Source organism: Sminthopsis crassicaudata, chromosome 2, assembly GCF_048593235.1.
Source record: "Sminthopsis crassicaudata isolate SCR6 chromosome 2, ASM4859323v1, whole genome shotgun sequence".
Taxonomy (NCBI): Eukaryota; Metazoa; Chordata; class Mammalia; order Dasyuromorphia; family Dasyuridae; genus Sminthopsis; species Sminthopsis crassicaudata.
In genome coordinates this window covers 58,488,328-58,514,647 of record NC_133618.1, presented here as the reverse complement: position 1 = coordinate 58,514,647, position 26,320 = coordinate 58,488,328, and the positions used below count along the sequence as shown (strand labels likewise).

The following is a 26,320-nucleotide window of genomic DNA, read 5'->3' as shown; positions in this document are numbered from 1 at the left end:
TGATATCGTTGGGATTAAAAAGGCAGGATTTGACAAATGATTAAATACCCATGACAGGAAAGTATAAGCACTCAGGGTTAAGTTCCCTGGAAACTGGGGAAATGGTGCTGCCCTTGACAGTAATATGTATGTTCTTTTGAAAAGGTGGGTTTTGAGGAAAAACTTGAGGAAAAAAAAAGGTGAGGCTTGAGGATCAGTAAAGAATCAAAATAGAAAGTGATATTTGCTAAGCTTTGAAGGAAACCAGGGACGTTAAAAGGCAGCTGTTAGGAGCAAGTGAATTTGTTGTGAGGGAAAACATGCAAAGACACAGATTGGATTGTTGTTCAATTGTGCATCTTTATGACTGGGGTTTTCTTGGCAAAGATACTGCAGTGGTTTGGCATTTCCTTCTTCGACTCATTTTTCAGGTAAGAAAACTGAGGCACACGGGATGAAGTGACTTTCCACAGAGCTAGCTAGTATCTGAGGATGTATTTGAATTCAGATTCTCCTTATTCCAGACCAGTCACTTAGCTACCCAGCTGCATACCTAGCTGTTGGGAGCCGCAATCTCTAAGCTGACTGGCAAAGCCCAGCACTGAGATCAAATGTGCACAGCACTCATGCAGGGACATTTCCTTCTATGATTCTCATTAGTGGACTAGTATTGACTATATTAGTTATAATTGGCTTGACAAAATCTGGTGACAAGGGGAATTTGGGCTAGAATCCAAAGGTCCAGGAAATAATGGTGTTTACCAACTTAGACTCAGAAAAGATCAGTATGTCTAGGAACCAAAAGATGGCTAAAGTATAACAGGAATTATCCTAATGCCCACGTACACGGTTCCAACTCAGGGAAATAGAGGAATCGAACAATCCATAAAATTGACAAGAAGACATAAGTAAACTAACAAAATTCACTGACATTTAACCTTGTATAACATTTACCTTTCATTATTGGCTTTGTGTAATGTAATCAATAATTAACACTTAACCATAAAAAACTTAAATATTAAATGTTAAATGTAGTAACATATAAAGATCAATAAGTCAGACACGTCTGAAGATTATTGACCTAAAGAAAAGTATATGATCATAATATAGTATAAAAATAAAGTCTGAAGGAGCCTGAGAGAAGTGGGAGCATCACTTCCATCAGTTCCTCACTCAAACTACCCCACGATTCCTGTCTTCCTTTGACGCCAATCCTATTCCTCCTGCTCAGTCCCCTGGACTCCCTGCAGAGCCTGGACCCCTGCAACTGACTGGACCAAGGTGGATGAAAGACAGTCATAGTCAAATAGAGTAAAGCTGGAAAGGGAGGGTGGAGCCTGATTGGAAAGGAGTAATAGCATCACAGATTTGGATTTATAATGGACCTTAAAGGCCATGTTGTCCAAACCCTTCATTTAAACAGGAAACAAGGTGAAAGGACTTTTATGGTCACAGAATTTGGTACAAAAGATGGGATATGAACACCGTCCCTCCTAACTCTAAAATCTAGCTCTTTATCCATTTTATCTAAAGCTAAATTGGAATTTTTCACTTGACCCTATTACTTAATAGGGTGCCCAGGAGTTTGATCAGATCTGAGCTTTAGGAAGAAGAGATATAATCACGTTTGAAGAAAGGAGGGGGCAGTGGACAAGATAGACATTTAAGAAAAGGGGATGATGAAAGGAGCAAGCTCTCAGATGAGTCAGCAGGACATCCAGCCCTCCATTCATTGCTTATTTCACTTCCTGTAACTTTTTAAGTTACATACATACAGCTTGTGTCACAATATTCCATTTACATGCATATCACAATTTTAGTCATTCCTTAATGAATGTTTCCAGTTTTTTGTAACCACAAAAATAATTTGGTGTATGTATTTCTTTTTAAGACTGATCATCTTCTCAGATACCACTACACACCTGTCAGATTGGCTAAGATGACAGGAACAAATAATGATGAATGTTGGAGGGGCTGTGGGAAAACTGGGACACTGATGCATTGTTTGTGGAGCTATGAAAGAATCCAGCCATTCTGGAGAGCAATCTGGAACTATGCCCAAAAAGTTGTCAAACTGTGCATACCCTTTGATCCAGCATTGCTGCTATTGGGTTTATATCCCAAGGACATACTGAGGAGGGGAAAGGGGCCTGTGTGTGCCAAAATGTTTGTGGCAGCTCTTTTTGTAGTGGCCAGAAACTGGAAAATGAATGGATGCCCATCAATTGGAGAATGGTTGAGTAAATTGTGGTATATGAAAGTTATGGAATATTATTGCTCGGTAAGAAATGACCAGCAGGAGGAATACAGAGAGGTTTGGAGAGACTTATATGAACTGATGCTGAGTGAAATGAATAGAACCAGAAGATCACTGTACACTTCAATGCTGTATGAAGAGGTATTCTGATGGAAGTGGATATCTTCAACATAAAGAAGATCCAACTCACTTCCAGTTGATCAATGATGGACAGAAACAACTACACCCAGAGAAGGAACACTGGGAAGTGAATGTAAATTGTTAGCACTACTGTCTATCTACTCAGGTTACTTATACCTTCGGAATCTAATAATTAATGTGCAACAAGACAATGGTATTTACACACATATATTGTATCTAGGTTATACTGTAACACATGTAAAATGTATGGGATTACCTGTCATGGGGGGAGGGAGTAGAGGGAGGGAGGGGAAGATTTGGAAAAATGAATACAAGGGATGTTATAAAAAAAAATTACTCATGCATATATACTGTCAAAAGAATTTTATAATAAAGTGACTTTTCAATTTAAAAAAAAAAAGACTGATCATCTTGGGATGTAATATCTTTGGGTCCAAGCGCATGTATGGACACATGGACACTTCAGTTGATAGGGCAATGATGGAGCAAATTATGTAAATATAACAAATTCTTCCATAAGGTAATGTGGCAAATGCTGGACAAGAACAGGCTTCAGAATGAGCAAGAGCAGGACTTTTTACTACCTAAAGCAAGTAGCCATTAAGACCAAAAGTTGCTAGGCGTTAAAGCTCTGCAATCAGAGAGAGTTGCCTATGCCCACAGAATCACTGGTCTGGATACCAAGAAATTAAAAAAAAAAAAAAAAAAAAAAAAAAACCTTGAGAAATATGAGGGAGAAAAATATAGAGCATAGTAAGCAGAACCAGAACAATTTACATGACACAGGGCTGAATGTGGAAGACCCAGGTTGACACAGGTGCTCTATTCTAAACTGTTTGTTACAAGAGGAAGGATAAAGACTATACAAAGAAATGATTGTGATGTTAAAAAGACACTAATAAAAACCGAAAAAAGTAGGCTATATTTTGCCATATAGAAAATTCACATGGCTTGCATATTTATTCATGTATGGCATATTAAAAATCTCTGGACATGCCCACCCCATACAAAAAAAAGGTGACTAGTTGATTGAGGTAGTTTACACTAAATGCAAAACAGTTAAATTAGATTTTATTGCACAGAAGTTCACCCTAATAAGCAGAGCTACACAAAATCCAACACTCTATAGGAGGCAACCCTCCTATAGAGAAAGACTGGTCCTTCAGAAGCTCAGAGACTTTCCCCACAGCACTTTACTCCTCTGCCTCTGAAGGGGCTCTGTCACATCCTGGGACAAGCAGAAGTGTCCTCTGCTACAGTGTCACAGTCATAAATAGCAGCATGTTTAGGGTCACTGGCTAACCAGCCAGTTCTACGGGGGGTAAAGGTTCTTGCACAGTTGTCTTGATCCCTGGGAGGTTTCTCCGCCTGCGAGCAGCCAGCTCGATTTTCTGGACCAGCTCTACATCCCAAGGATGAGTTACAAAGCTAATCACGGAGCCGGGCTGCTCGCTGCCAACGCGGCCCACCCTGCCGGCTCGGTGAATGTAGTCCTGCAAAGTTGGCGGGAAGTCGTAATTGATCACCAGCTGCACTCGCGTGCTGTCCAGGCCCCGGGAGGCTATGTCTGTGCAGAGGAGAACGTCCCTGAGGCCGCTCTGGAAGGACCGGAAGATTCCCGCCCTCATGGCCGCAGGCATCTGTCCCTGGAGCCTCAGGTGCGGGACTTTGTGGTCGTCCAGGATGTAGCCCAGCCAGTTCACAGTGCTGGAACTGTTACAGAAGACCAGAACGGCCCCGGGCCCAGCCTCTGCGTGCCGCTTGAGGGCCCCTATCAGCTCCGGCACCTTCTCAGTTCCTTTGAGCCGCAGGAAGCGCTGCCCCACGTGGGGCAGGAGGCAGTGCAGCCTGGGGCTGGTGATTGTGCTGAGGCGGCTCAGGGCCGTGACTCTGCTCAGCAGCTCTCCCACGCCCTTGGGGAACGTGGCGCCCACCAGCACCAGCTGGGCCTTGGGACTGAAAGGGTCCTCCAGGTCTGCCGGGTCTTGGGCTACGGGGCTCTCGTCCATGACGTACTGCACTAGCTCCAGGAAGCTCTCGTCCAACAGGGTGTCCGCCTCATCCAGCACCAGGAAGCGCAGCTGCTCCAGGCTCAGCAGCCGCCCCTTCAGCGCCTTCCACAGGGCTCCCGGTGTGGCCACCAGCACGTCGGCGGGAGGCTGGAGGGACAGGTGCCGCCGGACACTGCCCATGCCCCGGCCCCCGCCGATCTCCCGCACGCACAGCTGCAAGGCCTGGCCCAGGGGCCCGGCCACTGCCCGCACCTGCTCGGCCAGCTCCCGGGAGGGCACAAGTACCAGGCCGCGGGGGGCGGGGCAGGAGGCGCTCAGCACGGGCTGGCCCAGCAGGCGCTGCAACAAGGGGAGCAGGTAGCTCAGGGTCTTGCCACTGCCCGTCTCAGCAGCACAGAGCAGGTGGCGGCCGCGCAGCAAGAGAGGAACGGCCCGGAGCTGCACCCACGTAGGACGCACGACGCTGGGTGCCGCCTGCTGCAGGGCCTCCAGCACGCGGGGCTGCAGGCCCAGGGCGGAGAAGCCAGCGCAGGCCTCGCCTTCCGCCACCTGCTCTGCCTCGGGTTCAGGGGGCAATGCGGGCACCTGGCGGGCAGTGCGCTCGATGGAGAAATGGTCGCCACGCGAGCGCCGGTGCTTCCACCCGCGCGAGGCCAGCGGCGCGCGCTCCCAACGGCCCACGGTGAGCCGCGCCGGCTGATTGAACTCGGGCCTCCGCGCGGCGATCAGCAGCGGCCCCGGCCGGGGTACCGTAACTCGCGGCGCGGTGCCGTCTCGGACCCTCGTCCCGTGCCGCAGCTTTAAAGACTGCGGGACGCGGATCACGGGCAGCGGCTCCGGAGGCCCCTCCGAGGCCAGGCCCCGGCTGAGCACTGCAGGTCCCGGCAAGATCAGTAGCAACCGGAGCTTCGGGGATCGGAGCGCCATGACCGCGCCGCCGCCACCCGAGCGCACAGGACACGCGCGCGGTGACGTCACCGTCGCACAGCACTGACGCGCTACGGAAGCCCAAGGTGCGAAGGGCCGTCTGCGGCTTCGCCTGATCGCCGAGAGAGGTAGGTTCGTAGTCAGTCCCTGGAAGCGCGGCGGGTCGTGGGGCCTGGTTCCGCCTTAGCCCTCGGGCTCGCCGCCCCGGGGTCCGGGCTTGGTGGAGGGTCGGGGTTCGTCGGGGCGGGGTTCCCTTAGCCTTAGGAGGTGGGGCCGAAGGACCCGAGGCTGCCGAGGTCCGCCGGCGGGGCGGGCGGAGAGGGTGGGCGCCGGGCCAGATGAGGGGCCCGGATACTCCTGGTGCCGGCCTGAGTCCGGGATCCGCGGTGCCCGGCAGCCTCCTTCCTGCACGGGCACGGGGGCCGACGGCGGCCGGATCCCGAGATCCCTCCCCCCAGGGAGTGTCCGCGAACCGTGGCGGAAGCAAAGGACCCTTCTTTTCACGAGCTCCCCCTCCCCCCGACATCCGTCCTTTTGAGAGGAGCCCGCAGGCTCATCCCGGGGCGCTCTGGGCAGGGACTGTGGGTCATTCTCCAGGCTCGGGCCGGGGACCGAGCCAATGAGACCCCGACCGCATTACAATCCTGCCGCAGACGCTCCAGGTGCGGCGAGGTAAGCGCCGCCGCCTCGCCTTCCTCAACTGACGTGGGCTTCCTCACGGCACCCGCCTCCCGTAGTCCTGAGTTACCTCAGCGCAGTGTCCAGCCCGCAGCACACTGAAAGCGCCTAATAAATGCTTGTTCCATGTTACTCTGTGGCGCCCACTTAGATTTAAACCTATCGCCCCGCATTTCAGGGCCACCCTCACCGTCTTCCGTAGAATAAAACTGCCTCGTCCTCCCCGGCCCGGCTGAAGGTCCGAGCCTCCAAACCTTCCTATGGTGTAGGTGTGCGCTCTCCTCCGCCTCTAAGAAGTCACACTCGTCCCGGTCTCCAGAGTTGATGTTCGCTGCAAAGGAGCCGCTTTAATCTTTCCAAGTTTTTATTTCTTTTAAATGTTCGTTTTACAGAGAAGGAAACTGAGATATAAGCAGGATCCCTGGGTACCGAGCTCCGAGGCCAGATCTGAACTCAGAAGAGGAGCTTTCCGGGCACGAGGCTCGGCACTCTCTTTGGTTTTGTGTTACGGATTTTGGTTTGGTTTTTTGTAAAAAAGTTGGGGTTGAGTAACTTGCCCAGGATCCCACAGCGAGGACGAGTTCTGTGTCTGAGGTCGGATTTGAACTCAGGCCCTCCTGACTTCTGGGCTAGTGCTCTATCCACTGCGCCACCTAGCTGGCTTCCGTTGTGCTTTCTAGCTGACATGAGATTTATTTTCAGATATTTGCATTACTCATTAAAAGAAAGGAACAAGCATTTATTAACTACCTACTGTGTGGTAGGCACTAGCCTAGAAACTTCACAATTATTTTATTTAATCCTCACAACAACCTTCCCCCCAATCAGTAGTATTTTATTTTTACCAAATGCACATACAGATAATTTTCATCGTTCAATCTTGTAAGACTTTGCTATTCCAAACTTTTTCTCCATTTCTCCCTTATGTCCTCCCTCCCCCAAGACAGAAGGCGTTCTGATATAAGTTAAATATGTGCATCCTTTTAAACATGTTTCCATATGTACAAGAACACTTTTAAGGAGGTGCTCTGTAATCCCCTTTTTCCAGTGGAGGAAACTGAGGCAGAGGGTAAGTTTACACTGCCAGCGAGTGCCTAAGAACGGAGCCCAGTTCTCAATCCCCTCTGCCCCTCTGCTGCCTCAGTTAGGCTAATTTACATCCCTATTGGCTCCAGCAGTTTTTGTTCAGGGCAGTTGAGTCGTGGTCCCTATGGTGACTGCTGTCCTTGTCTCTCCTTTAGCCACCCTGCAGCTCACCTGACTTAACCTGCCCCAGAGGTGCCAGGTGATGGGCATTTGAGGATAACTGTACCCTTTTAAAGTGTATTAAGAAGGCAAGAGTACTGAATTTTGAATTAGGAGACTTGGATTTGAATCTTAGTTGTATTTTTTTTTTTTTTGGACAAATCTCTGAATTTCTCCATGCCAGCAATCTCTTCCTGCCTAAAATGAGAGACAGCTAGAGAAACCTTCCGGTTCTAAATGAGTGACTTATAACTGAGGATTGAGAAGTTCTCCCACAAATCCAGGCTAAGTCCCTGACACTGGGATAACAGGATTGGGAAATAACTAAGGTGCAGTTCAGTTAAGTATATTTATTAGATATTAATAATAGTGCCTACACTCTGCTTGAAAGGGGGACAGAAAAATGACCAAGAATGGATTCCCATTGCATAGGAATAAAACATGGTTCCTTTTCTCTGGATGCTCAAGGGAGCACATGCATGTATATTGGGCAGTAGACCCTAGTGTGCTGGGGATGGGGGAGGGACAGAGACAAAGGAAGACACATGAGAGAAGAGGGAAAGAGGAGTGGGAATCGGGAAGGGAAGGGGGTAGGTGGCTTTAGGTGTCTGGGCCTGGAATTTTTCCTAGAGGGAGCCTACAGGACCGGTTTACATTTATCTTCTGCCAAATTAGGCAGGAAAGAGTGGGATGGGCTTGAGCAGAGATAAGCAGCCAGAAGTTCTGGGAAAATGTGGGGTCAAAAATTACCCTTATTTTCTTGAACTGTTGCCACTTCTTATGCCACTTCCCTTCCTGTCACTTTATCAGTCACTGTTTGAAGCTGCTTTGTTTGCTACCCACACAGAGCTGTCTCTTGAGTAAATAGCTGATAGCAACTATGAATTTTAAATTTTGTTGTAATGCTTTGCAAAAGAAAAAAAAATCATCCATGGAAGTTGTTTTAAACATCAGAGAGAAGTCACCTTGCTGTATAATTTTTCTTTAGTGTTGCTAAAATACTGTTTGGGGTGATCCATACATTTGAACCTCCATTGGTCATCATCTAGACAGCTAGGTGGCACATTGGTTAGAGCACTAGACCTGGCATCAGGAACACCTGAGTTCACATCCTGCTGTGTGACCCAGCTGGATAAGTCACCTAATGTCTGTTTCAGCTTCCTGAGCTATATATATTTCTTCACCCTGTCTTGCAGGGTTTTTGTGAGGATAAAATATGGTAATGTTTGTAAAAGTACTCAGCACAGTGGCTGGTACTTAGAGATACTATATTGTGATGATGATTGAGGATGATGTCGTTGTTGAGGTGAGCCTGGACTCCTGATGCTTGAGTCACTAGAGCAAAAATTCTGGTAGATCTGATAAAACTGAAAAATCTCTTGAGTATGGACCCAGTGAAAAATTGTGCATCTTGTCTATTATGTCCAGGATCAAATGTAAAGCCCTCTGTTTTACTTTTATAAGTGTTCAAACCCTCACTCCCTATTCTCCAACTTAATTGCCCCTTACCCTGGCCACATAATTCTACTATTTAAGTGAGGTGGCTTTCTTTGCTGTGCTTCCAGTAACACACTCCTTCTCCCTATATTTTCTTTTTCTTTCCCCTAGTAAATTTGTTTTTAATACACATTGCTTGTATGTGGGAGAGAAAAATCAGAGCAAAAGAGAAAAACCATGGGAGAGGAAAGAAAAAAAGAAGTGAATTTATATTCAGTCTCCTTAGTTCTTTTTCTGGCTGCAGATGTCATTTTCTGTCCAAAATCTATTGGGATTTCTTTGGATCACTGAAGCACTGAGAAGAACCAAGTCTTTCATAGTTGATCATCACACAGTCTTGCTGTTACTGTATACAATGTACTTCTGGTTCTTCTTGTTTTGCTTAGCATCAGTTGATGTAAATCTTTCTAAGGCCTTTCTAAAAATCAGCTTGTTTATTAATTTTTATAGAACAATAATATTCCATTACCTTAATATATCACAAATTGTTCAGCCATTCCTCAACTGAGGAGCATGTATTCATTTTCTTTGGTACCACAAAAAGGGCTGCTACAAACATTTTTGCACATGTGGGTCCTTTTCCCTCCTTTATGATTCACTACTGGGTCACAGTTTGATAGTCCTTTCGGCATAGTTCCAAATTCCTGTCCAGAATGGTTGGGTTATTTCACAACTCCACCAACAATGCATTAATGTCTCAGTTTTCCCACATCCCCTCCAACATTTGTTTTCTTTTCCTGTCATCTTAGCCAATCTGAGAGGTGGGAGGTGATACTTCAGAGTTGTTTTAATTTGCATATCTCTAATCACTAGTGATTTATAACATTCTTTCATATAATTATACTTGGCTTTAATTTCATCATCTGAAAATTGTCTGTTCATATCCTTTGACCATTTATCAATTGGGGAATGACTTGTAGTCTTTATAAATTTGACACAGTTCTTTATATACTTTAGAAATGAGACCCTTATCAAAAATACTGGCTATAAAACGTTTTTCTCAGCTTTAATCTTATTTGTCTTGTTTTTGTTTGTGCAAAAACTTTTTAATTTAATGTAATCAAAGTTGTTCATTTGGCCTTTCATAATGTTCTCTGGTTCTTCTTTGGTCATAAAGCATCTCCCTATATTTTCACTGGCTCTCCTCCATACCTGAAATTCTTCCTTTTCCTTATGATGGAAAAGTTCTATTCTACATCCAGAGAAAGAACTGATGGAATCTGAATACACATCAAAGCATGCTGTTGTTACTATGTGTGTGTGTGTTTCTGTTTCTTTCACAACATGGTTAATATGGAAATATTTTACATGATTGCACATGTATAATCTATATCAAATTGCTTGCTGTGTTAGGGAGGGTGGAGCGCAGGGATACAATTTGGAACTCAAAATCTTATTTAAAAAATGAATGCTAAAGATTGTCTTTACATGTAATTGGAAAAAAAAATATATATATATATTTTAAATTCTCCCTCTTTACTTCTGTCTCCTGGCTTCCTATAGCTTCCCACCTTCTATAGGTAAACTTTGTTGCTCTCCTTCTGCCTTCTATTGAATATCATTAATCTCTTCTGTTCTAGGCATTTTTTCTCCCTCATCAGACTGTGCGCTCCTTCAGAGGAAAATGTGTTCTAATATTTCTCCTGTGTTTGGCCCAGTGGTTGGCAAATAGTAGACACTTAATGTTTCTGGCATTGTCCTCTCTATCCTCAACTGCCCCAGCAAAGTTAGAAAAGGATTTTATTATCAAGAGGTTAGACTTGGGATTTGAATCCCTCTGGCGACATTAACAAATTAGGCCATCTGCTAAAGCATGGAAGGACTGTGATCCATATTGACAAAGGGAATGGAATGACTGAGAACAATCACAGCTGATACTCATATAGCATTTTAAGGTTTACAGAATATTTTAAATATTTTATCTCATTTGTTCATTTGCATTGTAACAAGTTACTGTAGTTTTCTCATCTGTAAAATGGGGATAATTTCTCCTCTAAGACTGAGAAAGGTCCATTCAGCAGATATTTATTAAATACCTCCTTTATGCTAGGTATTGAGTGCCATGAGATGGGAGTAAAAGTAAAAAGAACGAAAATGCTAATGTAAGGAGCTTTTGTTTCTAATGAAGGAGACAAGTACATATACTATATACATATATTTATGTGTAGCATAAATTCAAAATGAATCCATACAAATACTTTGCAAGAGAGGATACAGGTCACAGCAACAAGATTATGTGGTGATCAACTGTGATGGGCGTGGATCTTTTCAGCCTGGAGGTGATTCCAAGCAATTCCAGTAGAGTGGGAGGGAAAGCACCATCTGCATCTAGGGAGAGAATACAGGGACCGAATGTGGGTCCGAGTATAGTTATTTTCTTCTTTTTGTTGTTGTTTGCTTATTGTTTTTTCCTTTGATTTTTTTTTTTGGACATGACAAATATGGAAATATGTTGAAGAGTTGTGCATGTTTAACCTATATCAGATTGCTTGCTGTCTTGGGGAGGGAGTAAGGATGAGGGAAGGAGAAAGATTTGGAACACAGGGTTTTGCATGGGTGAATGTTGAAAATTTTCTTGGCATGAGTTTGGAAAAATAAAAAAACTATTTTAAAAAGAGAGAGGATATAAGCAATCGGTAATGAAGATGGAGTATTGTATATGAGCAGTAAAGAGAAGATGAATTTTATTGAATTGCAAAACACAGGAGGGATAGTAATGTCCAAAGAGGCTGGAGAGCTGGGCTAGGACCGAATTGTGAAGGGCTTTAACGCTAAGCAGAGGAGTTTCTATCTGACCTGGGGGTCCAGGGAAAGCACTAGAGTTAATGAGTGGGGAAATAACGGTCATGTACTGAAGGTTATTACTTACTAGAGGAAGGATGGAATGGAGTGGAGAGCCTTGTGGCAGGGAGGCTGTTTGAGCAGTTTAGCAGACTACTAAGGTGGTAAGCCCTGTTAGGAGAGAGAATGAGTTTGGGGGAGAAATATTGTGAAGGTAGGAAAGATTTGGCAACTGATAGGCTGTGTAGGGATGATGGAGAGGAGTTCAGAATCATCTGAAGGTTATAAATCTGGGAGCCAGGAAAGCTTGTGGTGCCCTTCAGAAAAATAGGGATGTTTTAAAATGGGGAATTTTGTACTTGTTGAGTTTGAGACATTTCTAAGATAAATAGTTTGAAATGTCCAATAGGCAAGTGGTGAAGGCTGTGCTTGCAAAAATTTCTGTTCCAAATTTTTTTTCTCCCTCCTGTAGATGGCAAGTAATCTGATATGTATTAAACATGTGCAGTTCTTCTATACACATTTCCACAGTTATGGTGCACAAGAAAAATCTGATCAAAAAAGGGGAGAAAATGAGAAAGAAAACAAAATGCAAGCAAACAACAACAACAAAAAAAAAAAAGTAAAAATACTATATTGTGATACACATTCAGTCTCCACAGTCCTCTCTCTGGTGCAGATGACTGTCTCCATCACAAGACCATTGGAACTGGCCTGAATCACCTCTGTTGAAAAAAGCTATGTCCATTAGAGTTAATCATCACATTATCTTGCTATTGCCATGTATAATTCTCTTGCTTCTACTCACTTTATTCAGCATTGGTTCATACAAGTCTCTCCAGGCCTCTCTGAAATCATCATGCTGATTGTTTCTTAGAGAAAAATAATATTCCATAGTATTCATATATCATAACTTATTCAGCCATTCTCCATCTGATGGGCATCCACTCAGTTTCCACTTCGTTGCCACTATAAAAAGGACTCTATGAACATTTTTGCACATGTAGGTCCTTTTCCCTGTTTTATATCTCTTTGGGATACAAGCCCAGTAGAAACACTGCTGAATCAAAGGGTATATATAGTTTGATAGCCTTTTGGGCATAGGTCCATATTGTCCTCCAGAATGGCTGGATCACTTCACAACTCCACCACAAGGTAGTGTCCCAGTTTTTCCAACAGCCCCTCCAGCACTCATCATTATCTTTCCCTGTAGTCTTAGCTAATTGATTGATATTGAAACAATAATGTTTTAAACAGTAGTCATTGTTGTCAGATCTCAAGTTATATTGACAAAATCTGATTTCAGAGATAGCCTAATATGATATATAATTGTTATAATAGTGATGCAGTTTTGAGCAAATTGAAGAAGATTCATTGCTGATTACTTCTCTTAATTTCGGAGTGCATATAAATGAGCAGATTATGTATAGCTATTATTAGTGATCCACCCACCCATGCAAGCCAATTGAATACAAACATTCATAACTTAGGAGTGCCGCTTACAAAACAGGTTAGACCAGACCAGGAAAAGCTGAGACATGTCCACAGCTCCATGGAAAGGCAGGCTTCAAACCTACTGGAGCAGTACTTGGGTATTTGTTTACTGACTTGACTTTTCTTCTTAGATTTCTTGCCAAGCCTGCAAGAGTTGGTCTGAACACAAAAGGGAGAAAAGCCAGCAAACAATGACCACTTTCAATAATAACACTTGTCCAGGAACTAGGGGCTCTATGTTCACTTTTTGTTTTCCATTTCTGAGTGTCCAAAGTTAGTTTAGGAATTGAATTCAAAATATTTATTGGGCACCTCTTATGGATAAGGCATCTTGCTTAGTTTTAGGGTTAAGAAGATAAGAACCTATTACGCATTTAAGCATAATGCAAGGTAGGGGGTTTGGTGTTAAGCATTTAAGTATAATGTAAGGTAGGGAAGCAAGGCAAATGAGAGACTCAGATGGGTGCTCCGGGAAGATTTGAGAAGGGGAAAAATACTTTGAACTGAGGGAATATCAGTTTAGACTGTATTGAGTCAAGTTTTGAGGGAAGATTAATGAGTGAAGATGAGAAGAGAATATATACTTCAGTTATAGTTTGTGGTCTGGAAAAATGCAAAAGATGGTAACATGAGGGTAGAGCTACAACCTAGATAGTTCAGGGGAAGAGGAATGGTATGAAATAATATAGGAAAATGGACTCAGATTAAATTAAAAGACTAATTTAAATGCCAGACTAAGGAATATTTGTATTTTACTCAACAGGCAATAAAGATATAATGAAGGTGGCTTTATTGTTTTAATTGTATTTACAGATACTTTTTGAGCATTTGCTACCATTTGTCTAAGGCACTGTTAGAAATCATAGGAGCTATAAAAGTGAGGAAGACAATTTGCCATCAGAATTTAGGATCTATCAGCAGTGTTATAAGTTTGATTGGAGTGTTAGATGGCTATATCTTAGTTGTTTGACAACATAGACAAAGTACAAAGGAAGGAAGGGAGACAGAGGTTAAGTGGCTTGCCCAGGATCACACAGCTAGGATGTCTGAGGCTGGATTTGAACCCAGATCTTCTTGAGGCCAGACCCAGTGCTGTATCATCTCACCACCTGTCGTCCATGATGACACTGAGGTGACCCTGGGTTTCCCAAACTCTGCCAATGGATCCAAAAGCCTTGTGAGCCCCACCGTGCCCAAGAAGCTTTGGGATACATCTGACGTCCAGAGACCAGTTCAGTTTGGCCAGGTTTGCTGCATGATGTTGATTTTTTTTTTTTTTTTTTTTTTAGCTGTAACAGCCCCCAAAGTCATTCTAGTGTAGCTGTAGACAAATCATGGCCTGTATAGTGGAATGGATACCCCCCTACACTCATGAAATCTCAGTGTTTAAGCACATAGACAATTGAAAAGGAAAATAGGCGAAGCCATGGAATTTCGTCATTTCATGAAAATTCATTTGTGATTAACATATCTGGATAACATGAAATCTGGGTGTTGAGGCAGAGGACAATGTCCTGCTGCACCTTCTCCCCCATATGGCTCTGTCCAAATTGGGAGCCGCAGATTGTAGCGAGCAGAAAGGTGGCCTCTGAGCCAGGAGCACCTCTGTCCAGGGTTTGACTTCTCTGTGTGCTAGCAGTTCTGAAAGTAACAAGTTATTAAAGATGAATCATCACGAAGGTTTCTTAAACATCCTTTATAAACTGCAGTCAATATACCAACTTGAATTGCTAGAGGGAGCCTGTCATTTGGGAGTATTATCAGTAAAATAGCATATCTGATCCCTATTCTGATTTATTGGCTAGATGATTGGTTCTCAAAATGTAATCTGGGGCCCCTGAGAGTCCCCAAGACCTTAGAGAGGGTCTTTGGGCCAAAACTTTTTATGATAATAAGATCTTATTTGCCTATTAAAATACTCCTTCCCTTTCCAATTGCATTTTTGTGTGAGGTTAGATTTTCTTCAACCAAAACAATATATTGCAACAGATTGAATGCTGAAGCAGATTTGCGAATCCAGCTTTTTTCTATTAAACCAGGCATTAAAGAGAAACAATGCCATTCTCACTAAATTTTGTCTTAAGTTAATTTTTCTTTAAAATGTTATATATATATGTGTATACATATAAATTTTATATCATAATAAATATTTAAGATTTACCAGTTTTAATTTCTGAATATCTATAAATATAAACCACACAAACAAAAGATCTCTGGGTACAAATTAATTATTATTTTCATGACACCTTTATGCTCTTAAAATCTTATTGAGAGCTATTGTTCTAGAGTATTCTGCTATAGCATACTAAAAGTAAAATGTCATTACAAGGAACTTGACAGTAAACAGGTCTGCAGAATTATACTACCACAGGAATCTTGTTAATAATAACCTATTCAGAGGAATTGCACATGTTTAATATATATATTGGATCATTTGCCATCTAGGGGGGGAGGTGGAGAGAAGGCAGGGGGAACAATTAACACAGGGTTTTGTAGGGATGAATGTTAAAAATTATCCATGTATATATTTTGAAAATAAAGTTTTAATTAAAATAAAAATAATAATAGTAATCTCTTCACTAGATCAAGCTTCCTTAACCATGACATTGATCATGTCATTCACAGAAACCTTTCTTTTGTGTATAGGACAAGCTCTTTAATCTGATTCAAAGTCCCCACAATCTGGCCCCTTTTGATCTTCTCAGCTTTATTTTTTGCTCTTAGCTTTATGGAGCACTGCCAGGCTGGTCAGTTCTCTGGGCCTAGAACACATTCGGCACTTTGCTCCCCTTCACATTGCTTTGGTAAGGAAATATGATATGGGAAAGTGCTGGGCTGGAGGGTTGGGACCTTGGGGGTAAGGCCCAGCCATAGCACTTGCTAGCCGGGTGATTCTAGGCAAGTCACTTGATTGCACTGAGTCTTATTGTCCCCTAAAGTGGTCTCTAGAGTTCTTCATAGCTCTAAAAGTCTGTGATCTATATTTCTAACTGCAAAATTTTAAATCTCCCTTTTAAATTTAGTCTTTTCTAAAATATTTAGAGAAATGTACTTAAGAGCATTATAATTATTAACTCATATAGTCTGCCACTTTATCTGTTTTCTCCATCATTTTCCTGGTAGTTTATATTGATATAATAATAATTCATGTTTGTATGATGCTTTCAGGTTTACACAGTGCTTTCTCCTCAGCGGTCGCGTGAGGCATGTAGTACAGATGTTAGAGAGGGGCAAACAGACTCAAGAGGTTGCTAATGATTTGCCCACAATTATACAATTAGTATCAGAGTCACTATCCAATCCCAGGTGTTAGAACTTGAGTCCAAAGGCCTTTCCCCTATTCGGAGCTATTCATAAGATGTTTTAATTTTACCATGCTGCACTGTGAATGTTGGAAGGATATAGAGAGGCTCTAGAGATGAGAAGCCGTGGATGGCTTGTTGTTCTCTGCACTGTGGGAGAGAATATTACTTAAACCTGTGAAATTATGATCTGTCGCATGGGGAATGATACCATCTGACATCAGATAATGTCAGGTCCATTAATTCTTTCATCTAATCTATACCTAAATCAATTAATCAACAGGCATTTATTGAGCACCTACTGTGTGCCAGAGATTAATTTTATATACCTAGTATATCCTTGCAAGCATATTGGATGAAAGTCTAATTGTTGCTTGTATTTTCTAATACCAATCTCCATCCAACTTTAAATAAAGCTTCTTTAATTGAGAGTGACATTTTGAAGTTTGGCTGTCCCTTGCAGCCTCTGACAGTGGAGATGCACATGGGTGTTTCTTACGTGCAATTCAGGTATAACTTAGAAGTTTGCAAACACTCAGCTGTTGTGTATTGGGTGTCAGTGTTTATAATTGCAGTGAGACTCTCTCCTCCCTCTGAAGGAAAGCATCCCACGGTAGAAGTAAGCAATTTTTTAAAGTTGCTTGAGTGAAAGAATACCTAACTTGGTTTGTGTGATGGAGGCTTCTGAGAGGGATGATTGTGCAGATTGGGAGTTGGGCAGCCTGGGAGCAAAGCTGGTGCACTCTGCAGAAATTAGGGCAGGAAGGCATGTGTAGCAGAACATGTCTCTATTGGGAGTGTCAAGTGTTTGCCAAGGATTGAGGCAGTTTGTGTAACGAGGGAGTGAATTGTTAGTGGGACTCCATTCCCTTTACCCCCAGTCTTCCCCACAAAGCCAGTGAGCCACGATGAAAGGCGGTAAGATGGATTTCATTTCTTACAGTATGTATGCATTGTGCCTTCTGAAGGCCCTCTGAGGTTCTATTGTCCTGGGGCCCAGAATTCTTGAGGTAATGGGGCAGCCTGTCTCTCACCTCTGTCCTTTCCATTTACCAACACTATTATTGCTATTAATATCAGCATTCTTTGCAATGATGCTATATGGCTGTGAATATGACTTGGAATAATGCCATTGTCTCTGAAGAATTAAGGTTTCAGGTTACCTAAAGAGAAATGGAGAGATGTGAGCAGCCTTCAGCACTTACCAATGAAAAGTTCCTTGGTAGAGGGGCCATAGAGGGAGATCTGTGAGCTGATCATACTAAGATGGCCGTTCACAAGAGAAGGTAGAGGGGCCTTTGGAGGATAGGAACAAAAATTATTTATGGAAAGTGTGAGTGGCTACACGAGGCACTCACACATGGGAGATCTGGGCCTGCATCTCTGCTGATGTGGTATGATCCCCAAATAGACATTACACATCACGGATTATTGTATGCTATGAAAACTCATAGTTCAGCATCATGCAGAGGGCAGTGGGAGTGAGAACTGTGGTGTGATGACTCCCAGCTTATATAATGATTTAAGGCTTTAAAAATAACATTCCTCATGATAACCCTGTGTGTGCAGAATACTGTAGTATCCTTTTTTACAAATGGGGTACCTGAGGCACAGAGGTAAAATGGCTTGTCCAGGGTCACTCGATCAGGATTTGAATTCGTCTACTGAATCCAGATCTTTTCCCCACTGCATTCTCTATGTAATTTCATTTGTGGCTTTCCCTGAGAGGCTGTTATAAAACCTAAAATTTGCAATTAGTCTGAAAGCCCAGAAGTTTTCTTTCTCCTGCTGAGTGAGTCATTTTTCCAGGCAGACTGTTTTAAGGCTATTCAACTTTTGGTTGAAACAAAAGCTTCTTGTCCCAGAAGTGTCTGTGTGAATAGGTCTTTATCACCTCTGTCTGCCGCCATGTATGTGCTAGACTGACCTTCTCAGTGACAAAATGTATTTTCTGTTGCTCAAAGATGCCTTGTGGGATATATTTGAAAATCTAGGGATTTCAAAATGGACTTTGAAGTAATTTTTGATGCAGTTTTTGGTCAACCAAAAGGAGGGAATGCATCATTAGCTTTCATTATAAAATTAATAAACAGAAGAAGAAAGAGGGGAGAAAGATAAAGGAGCAAATAAGATATTGTTGGTGTGGTCCTCAAACCTATATATACTTATAGTGAGAGAGGAATCAAATTGAGTATTTTGAAGCTCAAAGTTTTATTAAAATTTTATTTTAACATTTAAAATAAATTTTATTTATAATTTATAATAAATTATAAACATTTGTAATAACATTTATAATAAAACTTGAAAAGAAAAGGAATGTTTAAATAGATATTTGCAATAGAAACAGTCAAATCTTTACCTTTATCTTTATTTCTCCCTTGATAGAACAGGTTTTTTTCTTCAAAACTCAAATGTAGTATGATCTGACTTCCTCTCTAGATCATCTTAATTGCTTACAAATTTCCTAGCTTTCATCATCAATTAACAAGCTAAATCAGGGTTATAAAAATAAGTATAATATATATAATATAGCATATGTAATATATTATATAATATATATTATATTAATATATATGTAATATATTAATATAATATATATAGTATAATAAGTATAATGGTGAAAAGATCCAAAACTATGTCACATAGATATCGAGTTTAAGGTACCAGGGTTGTTTATCTTAGAATAACTAGCCTTAGGAGGGACCTGCCCACTGTTTTCAAATATTTGAAGAGTATTCCATGGAGGAAAGATTAGCTATTTTCTGTATGACTCCATAGAGCAGAATGGTGACCACAGGAGACAAATTACAGGAAAGTGTAAGGAATGACCGCCTAACCATTAGAGCTCCCCAGCTGTGCAGTGAGCTCCCTAGTGAGATACTGAATTTCTTGCTTCTTGCAAATAGTTCTGGGCAATCATTGGTTGAGGATGTTTCAATAGATATTCTGCACCGAGTAGGAGTTGTCTAAGAATATTTTTGTGACATTTTTTCAATAGTTTATTATGGGGCCTTAGACAGATTGGATATGTGTTGGCCAAATTCTAATCTAACTTCATTTGGAAGACTTATGGCTGGTAACTACAAGGTGACCAATTTCTCTGCCAAAGCAACTTTTCAAAGGAGACCAAAGTTGTAGAGAGGTTGCTGTCTGCAGTTGGGGGCCAATGCTCTCAATGACAATCATAAATCCCAGTTTTCCTTCCCATAAATTCCAGCAAGCTTCATTTCCCACCAGCTGTGTTTGCTTCGTTTAGATGCCAAGAACATTACGCTTCCCCCAGTATAGGTTTAATTTAGCTTTCATACTCTTTCCTTTGATTCAAAATTTTCTGCTAACTTCATTTTGTCAACTGTGCTGCTTGATTTCATCATGGCCTAGGGGCTGAGACCCTCTAGCACCCAACATCTCTTTGAGAGCAGGGACTTTTTCTTATTTACCTCTTCAGCACTTAGCACAATGCCTGGCATATAATAGGAGCTTAATAAATATTTATTGACTATGACTGTGAAGCAGATTTCATAGTAATATTATAGTCTCATAACAGGATTTGGATTCTTGTAAAACTCAGATCATTAAACCCAAATAATTCCTATGGAAGTTTAACTAGCTTTCTTTTTTCCTCATCTGCAGACTTTTGAAAATTATTTCTTTCTCAATCAGCAAAAATCTATCTCCTTCCCATCTCCTCCCCACCCTTATCCCCCACTGAGAAAGAAAAATAAACAAAACCTCTGCTACAAACATAGGCAAGCAAAATCAATTCCCTTATTGGCCATGGCCTCCCTGCCCCCCAAATCAGTCTCAGTTTGTTCTCTGGGTCAGTCACCTCTGTCTAGAAGAGGACACTATGATTCATCATTAAGTCTATGTAATCACAGCTGGTCATTGTGTTAATCAGAATTCCTAAGTTTCTCAAAGGTGTTTTATCTTTTTAATTAGGTGGTTATTATAGAAGTTGTTTTCTTGCCTCTACTCATTCATCACTTTGTACAAGCCTTCCACATTTCTCTAAACCATCCCTTTTATCATTTCTCATAAACCAGTTAGATTGTAAAAAATTGGGCTTTATCCAGTCAATTTGTTCTCATCTCCAGTGAAACTGGGCAGTAGTTTGTGAATTAAGACTCCAAGGTGCAACTGTGTACAATTTTGTGTGTGTGTGTGTGTGTGTGTGTGTGTGTGTGTGTGTGTGTGTGTGTGCATTTTAATTCCTATGAAAACCTCTATGCCTTTGTGGAGAATGAGTCAGGTATTACTATTATTATTCTCTTCCTTGAGTATTGATAACACTGATATAACATTCCTCCCTTGATGATTTTTTCAACTAGTTAGATCAAAATAAATAAGGTAAATTGGGGCAAAACAAGAAAAGGTGAAAATAAGAATTGTCACTTTGAATGTTAGAGACGATTTTCTCTCTCTCTGACTCTTGTTTCCTGTTTCAGGCTCACAGCAGAGGAGGAATGATTGTGAACAGTCTCACACTGTGTTACCAAGGCAAAGTTATCCTGGCCCCTATGGTTCGAGTAGGGACTCTTCCCATGCGTCTTTTGGCCTTGGATTATGGAGCTGACATAGTCTACTGTGAGGTAAGAAACCGCCAGAGTTTCCAAGACAGGTCTTTTCCCCGGTGGTTCTCCTGAGGTATGGGAAGATTCATCAAAACCCTTGTACTCATTTTTCAGAGACCTCCTGGAGCCACATAGAAGGAAGAAATGTCTATTTAATATAGAGACACACATGCACCCACATGATTTTATAGTGTTGGCTGAGGAGATCTCATCACTGGGAGTCTGGCATTACTGGGTGCTCAATGTTGAGAGCCTGGCATTACTGGATGTTCAATGTTGAGAGCCTGGCATTACTGGGTGCTCAATGTTGAGAGCCTGGCATTACTGAGTGCTTGGCATTGAAAGTCTGGCATTACTGGGTGCTCAATGTTGAGAGCCTGGCATTACTGGGTGCTCAGTGTTGAGAGCCTGGCATTACTGGGTGCTCAATGTTGAGAGCCTGGCATTACTGGGTGCTCAATGTTGAGAGCCTGGCATTAATGGGTGCTCAGTGTTGAGAGCCTGGCATTACTGGGTGCTCAGCATTGAGAGCCTGGCATTACCGGTGCCAGGTAGTCTCAGGGTTCTGGCCTGGTCTGTCCTTTGTAGGCATGCTGTGAAGCCGAAAGGGAATGCATGACCACCTGGTTGGAAATCTTTTTTTCCTCTTTGAGACTCTCAGCCCCAGAAAAGGAGGTTGACCTGGGAACCCAGATCTGGTCAGATCTGCCTTGGTGGGAAGGATAGATAGATATGTTCTGGAACAGTTTGGGTGGTCTGGGGCCTCAGACTAGAAATCAGAAAGCCGAGGTCGGCCCCCACACTAATCTAGTGCCATGGAGTCCTCAGGAGATGAAAGGATTTTGCCTGAAGTTGGGCCAGCTGTGAGTTGCTTAGTCTCACTTTGCCTCAATTCCCTCTTTTGTAAAATGAGGAAGTCTGACTAGATGAGGTCCAAATTCTATGATTTAGATCACAGAAGGCCATGTGTGCATTAATTTGAACACTCTTAACAAAAACATCCCTTTTGCCATGACTCTTGTTCCTTCTCCCTTGTAGAGTTTGTTTGATTATCATTTAAATTTAAGTTAGGTTGGGGCAGCTAGGTGGCGCAGTGGATAGAGTACCAGCCTTGAATTCAGGAGGACCTGAGTTCAAATGTGGTCTCAGACACTTAACACTTCCTAGCTGTATGACCCTGGGCAAGTCACTTAACCCCAGCCTCAGAAGAAAATAAATAAATAATTAAAGTTAGGTTTAGTAGTACTTGAGTTAAATTTAAAGTTGAACTTAAATTCATTTTTTTGGACAGTCATTCTACTTTCTTCACATTGCACTTCATCTGTTTTCCCTTGTTCGGTTTAGATTCCTCCCTTATTAATGTCCTTGACTCTTAGGAGAGAAAGACAAAAATGAAATGGTCTGTACTCTTGAAGAACATACATTTTGGCCAGGAGAAACAATATATACATAGAATATTCAACATAAAATCTATACAAGTAATTTCCAAGAGGGGGGAAGCTAGCTGCGGTAAGGGATCAGGATATATTTCTTGTACGACAAGGCTTTTCAGATAGAAGTAGAGATAGCAGGAGGTAAAGGTCAAGATGAGGCACTTCATGTTGGGGGACAACCTGGACATAGCCTTGGGTAGAAAGTAGATGAAGGAGAATTAATAGTTAGTTACTGGAAAACAGGCTGGAGTTTTAGGAGCCAAGCAGAGGAGTATGTGCCTTACCCTAGAGGAAAGGCAGACTATTGGGATTTTTCAGTAAGGATGACATTGTTTGACTTAGGCTTTAGGAATACTAACTTTGTAATAGCGGGTGGATGTAGAAGGGAGAAACTTGAAGCAGGGAGTCTAAGTAGGAGACTGTTGGAACAATCCAGAGAAGTGGGGATAAAGGCCTAATCCAGGATGGTCCCCTCAGGGGAAGATAAGGGGATAGATTCCAAGTAAATTGTGGGAATCCCAAGTGCCAACTGATTGGATGTTAGATGGGAGTGGGAGGAAAGTCTGCCTGAGTGATTATTTCCAAGAGGACCCTGACATCAGAGAGAGGATGCTATGACATGTGAGAGAATTGAATTTCAGTCAGGGAGGCTGGACAAGGTTCCCTGCCTCACTTTCCCCTCCAGAGCCTTTGAGTGTAGTGGCCCAATATACGACTGGAGATGGCCCTGGACGCAGTGGGAGTCCTTGGCCTTTTTAAGCTAAGGTTTCTGACAGATCTCCATTTGACTGAGGCTGCACCCATTCAGTGATTAATGCTAGGTAGCAACTGAGGCAAAGAATCTCCTCTTCAGCCTAGTCCAAAAAATCTAAATAAATAACTGAATGAATTAATCTGAGAGGGGAAGATCCTCTGGGTTTCTAGCCAAAGCAGAAATGATTGCTATTTACATTCAATCTGAGTCAATCAGGACCCAAACTATGACCAACGGGGCTTTGCATAGGACTGATTGGTGGCCAATTAGAATCAGATTGGTTTTGGTTTAAGGCATGATTCTTAAGAAAGAAATCTAGCCAATAAACCCCACAATATCTTGGGAGAGTTCAGAGGTACAAAAGAGAAAAAAGTGCTTTTAAGAGAATCTGTAGGTAAGGATATGATACCCTATGTGGATAGGGGGGAGAAGGAAGACCAAGAACAAGCCTTGGTAGGAGGGAAGAGAATGAGCAATAATACAAAATACAAGGAGCGGCCAGGCAATCTGGGGAAAAGAGGATCAAGAGAGAGTAGTGATACAAGAAGAGAGAGCTGCAATATAAAACACAGTGGAGGAGGACTCAGAAAAGACCATCCATCTGATGTGGCCATTAGTCGATCGTGGAGAGAACAGTTTCAAATAACAGATGAGATAAAAAAATAGATTTCAAGGGGTGGTAAGGTGAGTGTGAGTAGAGAAGATGGAGGCAGTTAGTGTATATCAGTTTTTCTAGGCCTTTGAGAGGGAAGAAAGATACTGGATGATGGCTTGTGGGGATGGTAGAATCAAGAGATGATTTTTTTTAAAGATGAGTGGCACTGTTTGTAAACAGTAGATGAGAAGAGTTTGCTAAATAAAAATACCTGAAGATGATCCAGGACAAACACTCAGAAGAGAATATACCAGTGCCATGCCAGGAAAAAGAATTGCTTCCATTTGAATTGTCCCAGGAAGATTCTGAAGATCAGGTACCAGACACTGAACTCCTTTCTTGAAGTAAAATGACAAGTGTTCCAACTACTGCAGAGAGCACAACTCCATTGGGCTGGTCATACTGTTCGAATGTCAAATATATGCTTGCCCAAAAAAGATTATTTTATGGAGAACTCACACAGAGCAAGGGCTCACCAAGTGATTAGAAAAAACGATTCAAGGATTTTCTCAAAATCTCTCTTAAGAACATTAGAATCAATTGTATGACACGGCAGACACTGGAACAGGACTGCCCAACATGACATGCCCTCATCAGAGAAGGGAAAGAATCTCCTGTGCTCTATGGACAAAACAGAATTGAATTAGCTCAGAGGAAAGTTAGAGGAGCCCTCAAATGTTTACATGGACTATTGGTGTCCGACCTGTGGCAGAGCATTCCAAGCTTGTGTTGGTCTGATTGGCCACAGTCGGACGCGCAGCACTTGGATTCTTAACATAGTGATAACAGTTTGGTCCTTTTCAAGTATGAAGGACACCAGCCAACCAATGCAGAAGAGATGAGAGAGAGTAGAATTGGATACTAGTGGAGGGGATGGGTATTTGTGTAACATAATTTCTGGGTAATTTAATAATTTTATTAATAATGCCAGCATCTTGATAAAAAGGGCGTCATTTGGCTTTTCCCTCTTAGACCAAAGGCAATCGAAGCAGTGAACTCATAGGTTTTATGCCCTTCAAGAGTCAATGTTGTCTAGGGTGGCAGTTAACTCCAAGTGGTTAACAATTAACGAGAAGAGTAAATATTATTGTGAGCTTTGATTAAGCCATTTACTTCTAAGTTAGCTCCAGCTTTGGGCAGTCTAGTCAAAAGAATTTATCCTTACCCAAACCTGAGCAGAACACTTGGGTGGGTTCTGAACAAAAAAGTTAGTCCAGTTAATTATCAGCAATGTCCTTCCAGAAACTAAACTTTTAAAATCAAGACTTTTTTTTTTTTTTTTTTTTTTTTTTTTTAAATAAAGACTTTTCTAAAGAAGGGAATTCTGGATGTCCCCAAATCATTGGTTATTAATTGTCATTTTGTTCAAAGGGAAAGGATCACTACAACCTCAAAAACAAAGTAAAGGCCAATGGAGTGGGGATGCTGGTGAAGTCATTTAGGGTTAGAGCTCAGGAGCAGAGGGGGCTGGTTCAGTGGAAGGGAGGAGGCCCTGAGAGGAAAGTTTGAAGCAGTTGCTAAGGTGTGGGGAAGAGAAAGCTAGTCAGTGAAGACTAAGGCAGCAGAGAGGACCCAGCCAGGATCGGGACAGTGCTGGGGCTTCTTCCATCGTGTTTTATAGGACGTTTTACACAGGAAGGAGAGAGGCTCTGTGGTTGGAATGAACCTGGGAAGGGTTTTGGAAGGGGATGACTGGAGGCAAGACCAGCTTCCCTAATAAAGGGCAGGGGTAACTAGAAGAGTTCTTATCAGAAGCTTTTGTGGGTAGGGAAGAAATAGTCCCTTGGATAAAGAAGGTAGAATGAAGATGTGGCTCTTGGGAGCCAAGTTTTGTGAGGCTCATCAAAATGTAAATGGAAGTCCCTGAGTGGGAAGGCGGGGGTGGGAAGAGGAAGACCTTATTTCTTTACATTTCTTTACGTTTCTCATTTCTTGTGGCACAATAATATTCCATTACATTCATATAGCACAGTTTGTAACACCATTCCCAGATTATTCAGCACATAGGTTGCTACCAGCTTTTGTTTACACAAAAATGTGTATTTTATGCTCCAAACTTTAGCTGCTCCTATGCAAGTTAACCAGGAGGGCAAAGCTGAATACTTTCTTTTCCATAGTGTAATTCTCCATGTTTCAAGATAAGAGAGAAAGACAGAGAAAACTTATCTAGACCTTTATACATACTTAAGTACACATATGTGTGTGGAATATGGGTGTACTGGTATGTGTGTATGTGTGTATACACACACACGTGTGCATGCACTTTTGGACATGTGTGTATAATAATAAGTATATCTGAACACATACATATGTGCAATATACATATGTATGACTACATGTATATACATATGTATAGATGATTGTGGAGTTCTTCTGTGTGTGTGTGTATACACACACACACACACACACACACACTGGCATAAGTGACTGAAAGATATCCTCAAGAGTCAGGAAAGCCTAAATTCTGGTCTTAACTGTCACATTCACTATATAGTCCCGGAAAAATCAATTATTTTTCATTGCTCCAAACTATTCATGCCTGTCTGAATTGGTAGTAGGGTTTTCCCCAATAGCAATCTCTTATACCACTG

The 26,320-nt window shown here is 42.1% G+C and overlaps 2 protein-coding genes across 3 annotated transcripts in view; one reads left to right on the top strand and one right to left on the bottom strand.

Annotated features, from left to right (window-relative positions):
- Positions 1–3,292: 3,292 nt before the first annotated feature.
- Positions 3,293–5,316, bottom strand: DDX28 (DEAD-box helicase 28). The gene has a single exon (XM_074286382.1). It carries the CDS (start codon positions 5,314–5,316, stop codon positions 3,676–3,678), a length of 1,641 nt encoding a protein of 546 aa, XP_074142483.1. The 3' UTR covers positions 3,293–3,675.
- The window catches only part of DUS2 (dihydrouridine synthase 2), a 60,240-nt gene continuing 39,003 nt past the window's right edge, over positions 5,084–26,320 (top strand). The window contains exons 1-2 of one of the 2 annotated variants that reach the window (XM_074286384.1): positions 5,084–5,444; positions 20,762–20,905. In XM_074286384.1, coding sequence (XP_074142485.1) covers positions 20,780–20,905 — 126 coding nt within the window. In that variant the 5' untranslated portion in view covers positions 5,084–5,444; positions 20,762–20,779. The remainder of the gene's footprint in view (positions 5,445–20,761; positions 20,906–26,320) is intronic. The other variant, XM_074286383.1, reaches the window with a different exon arrangement.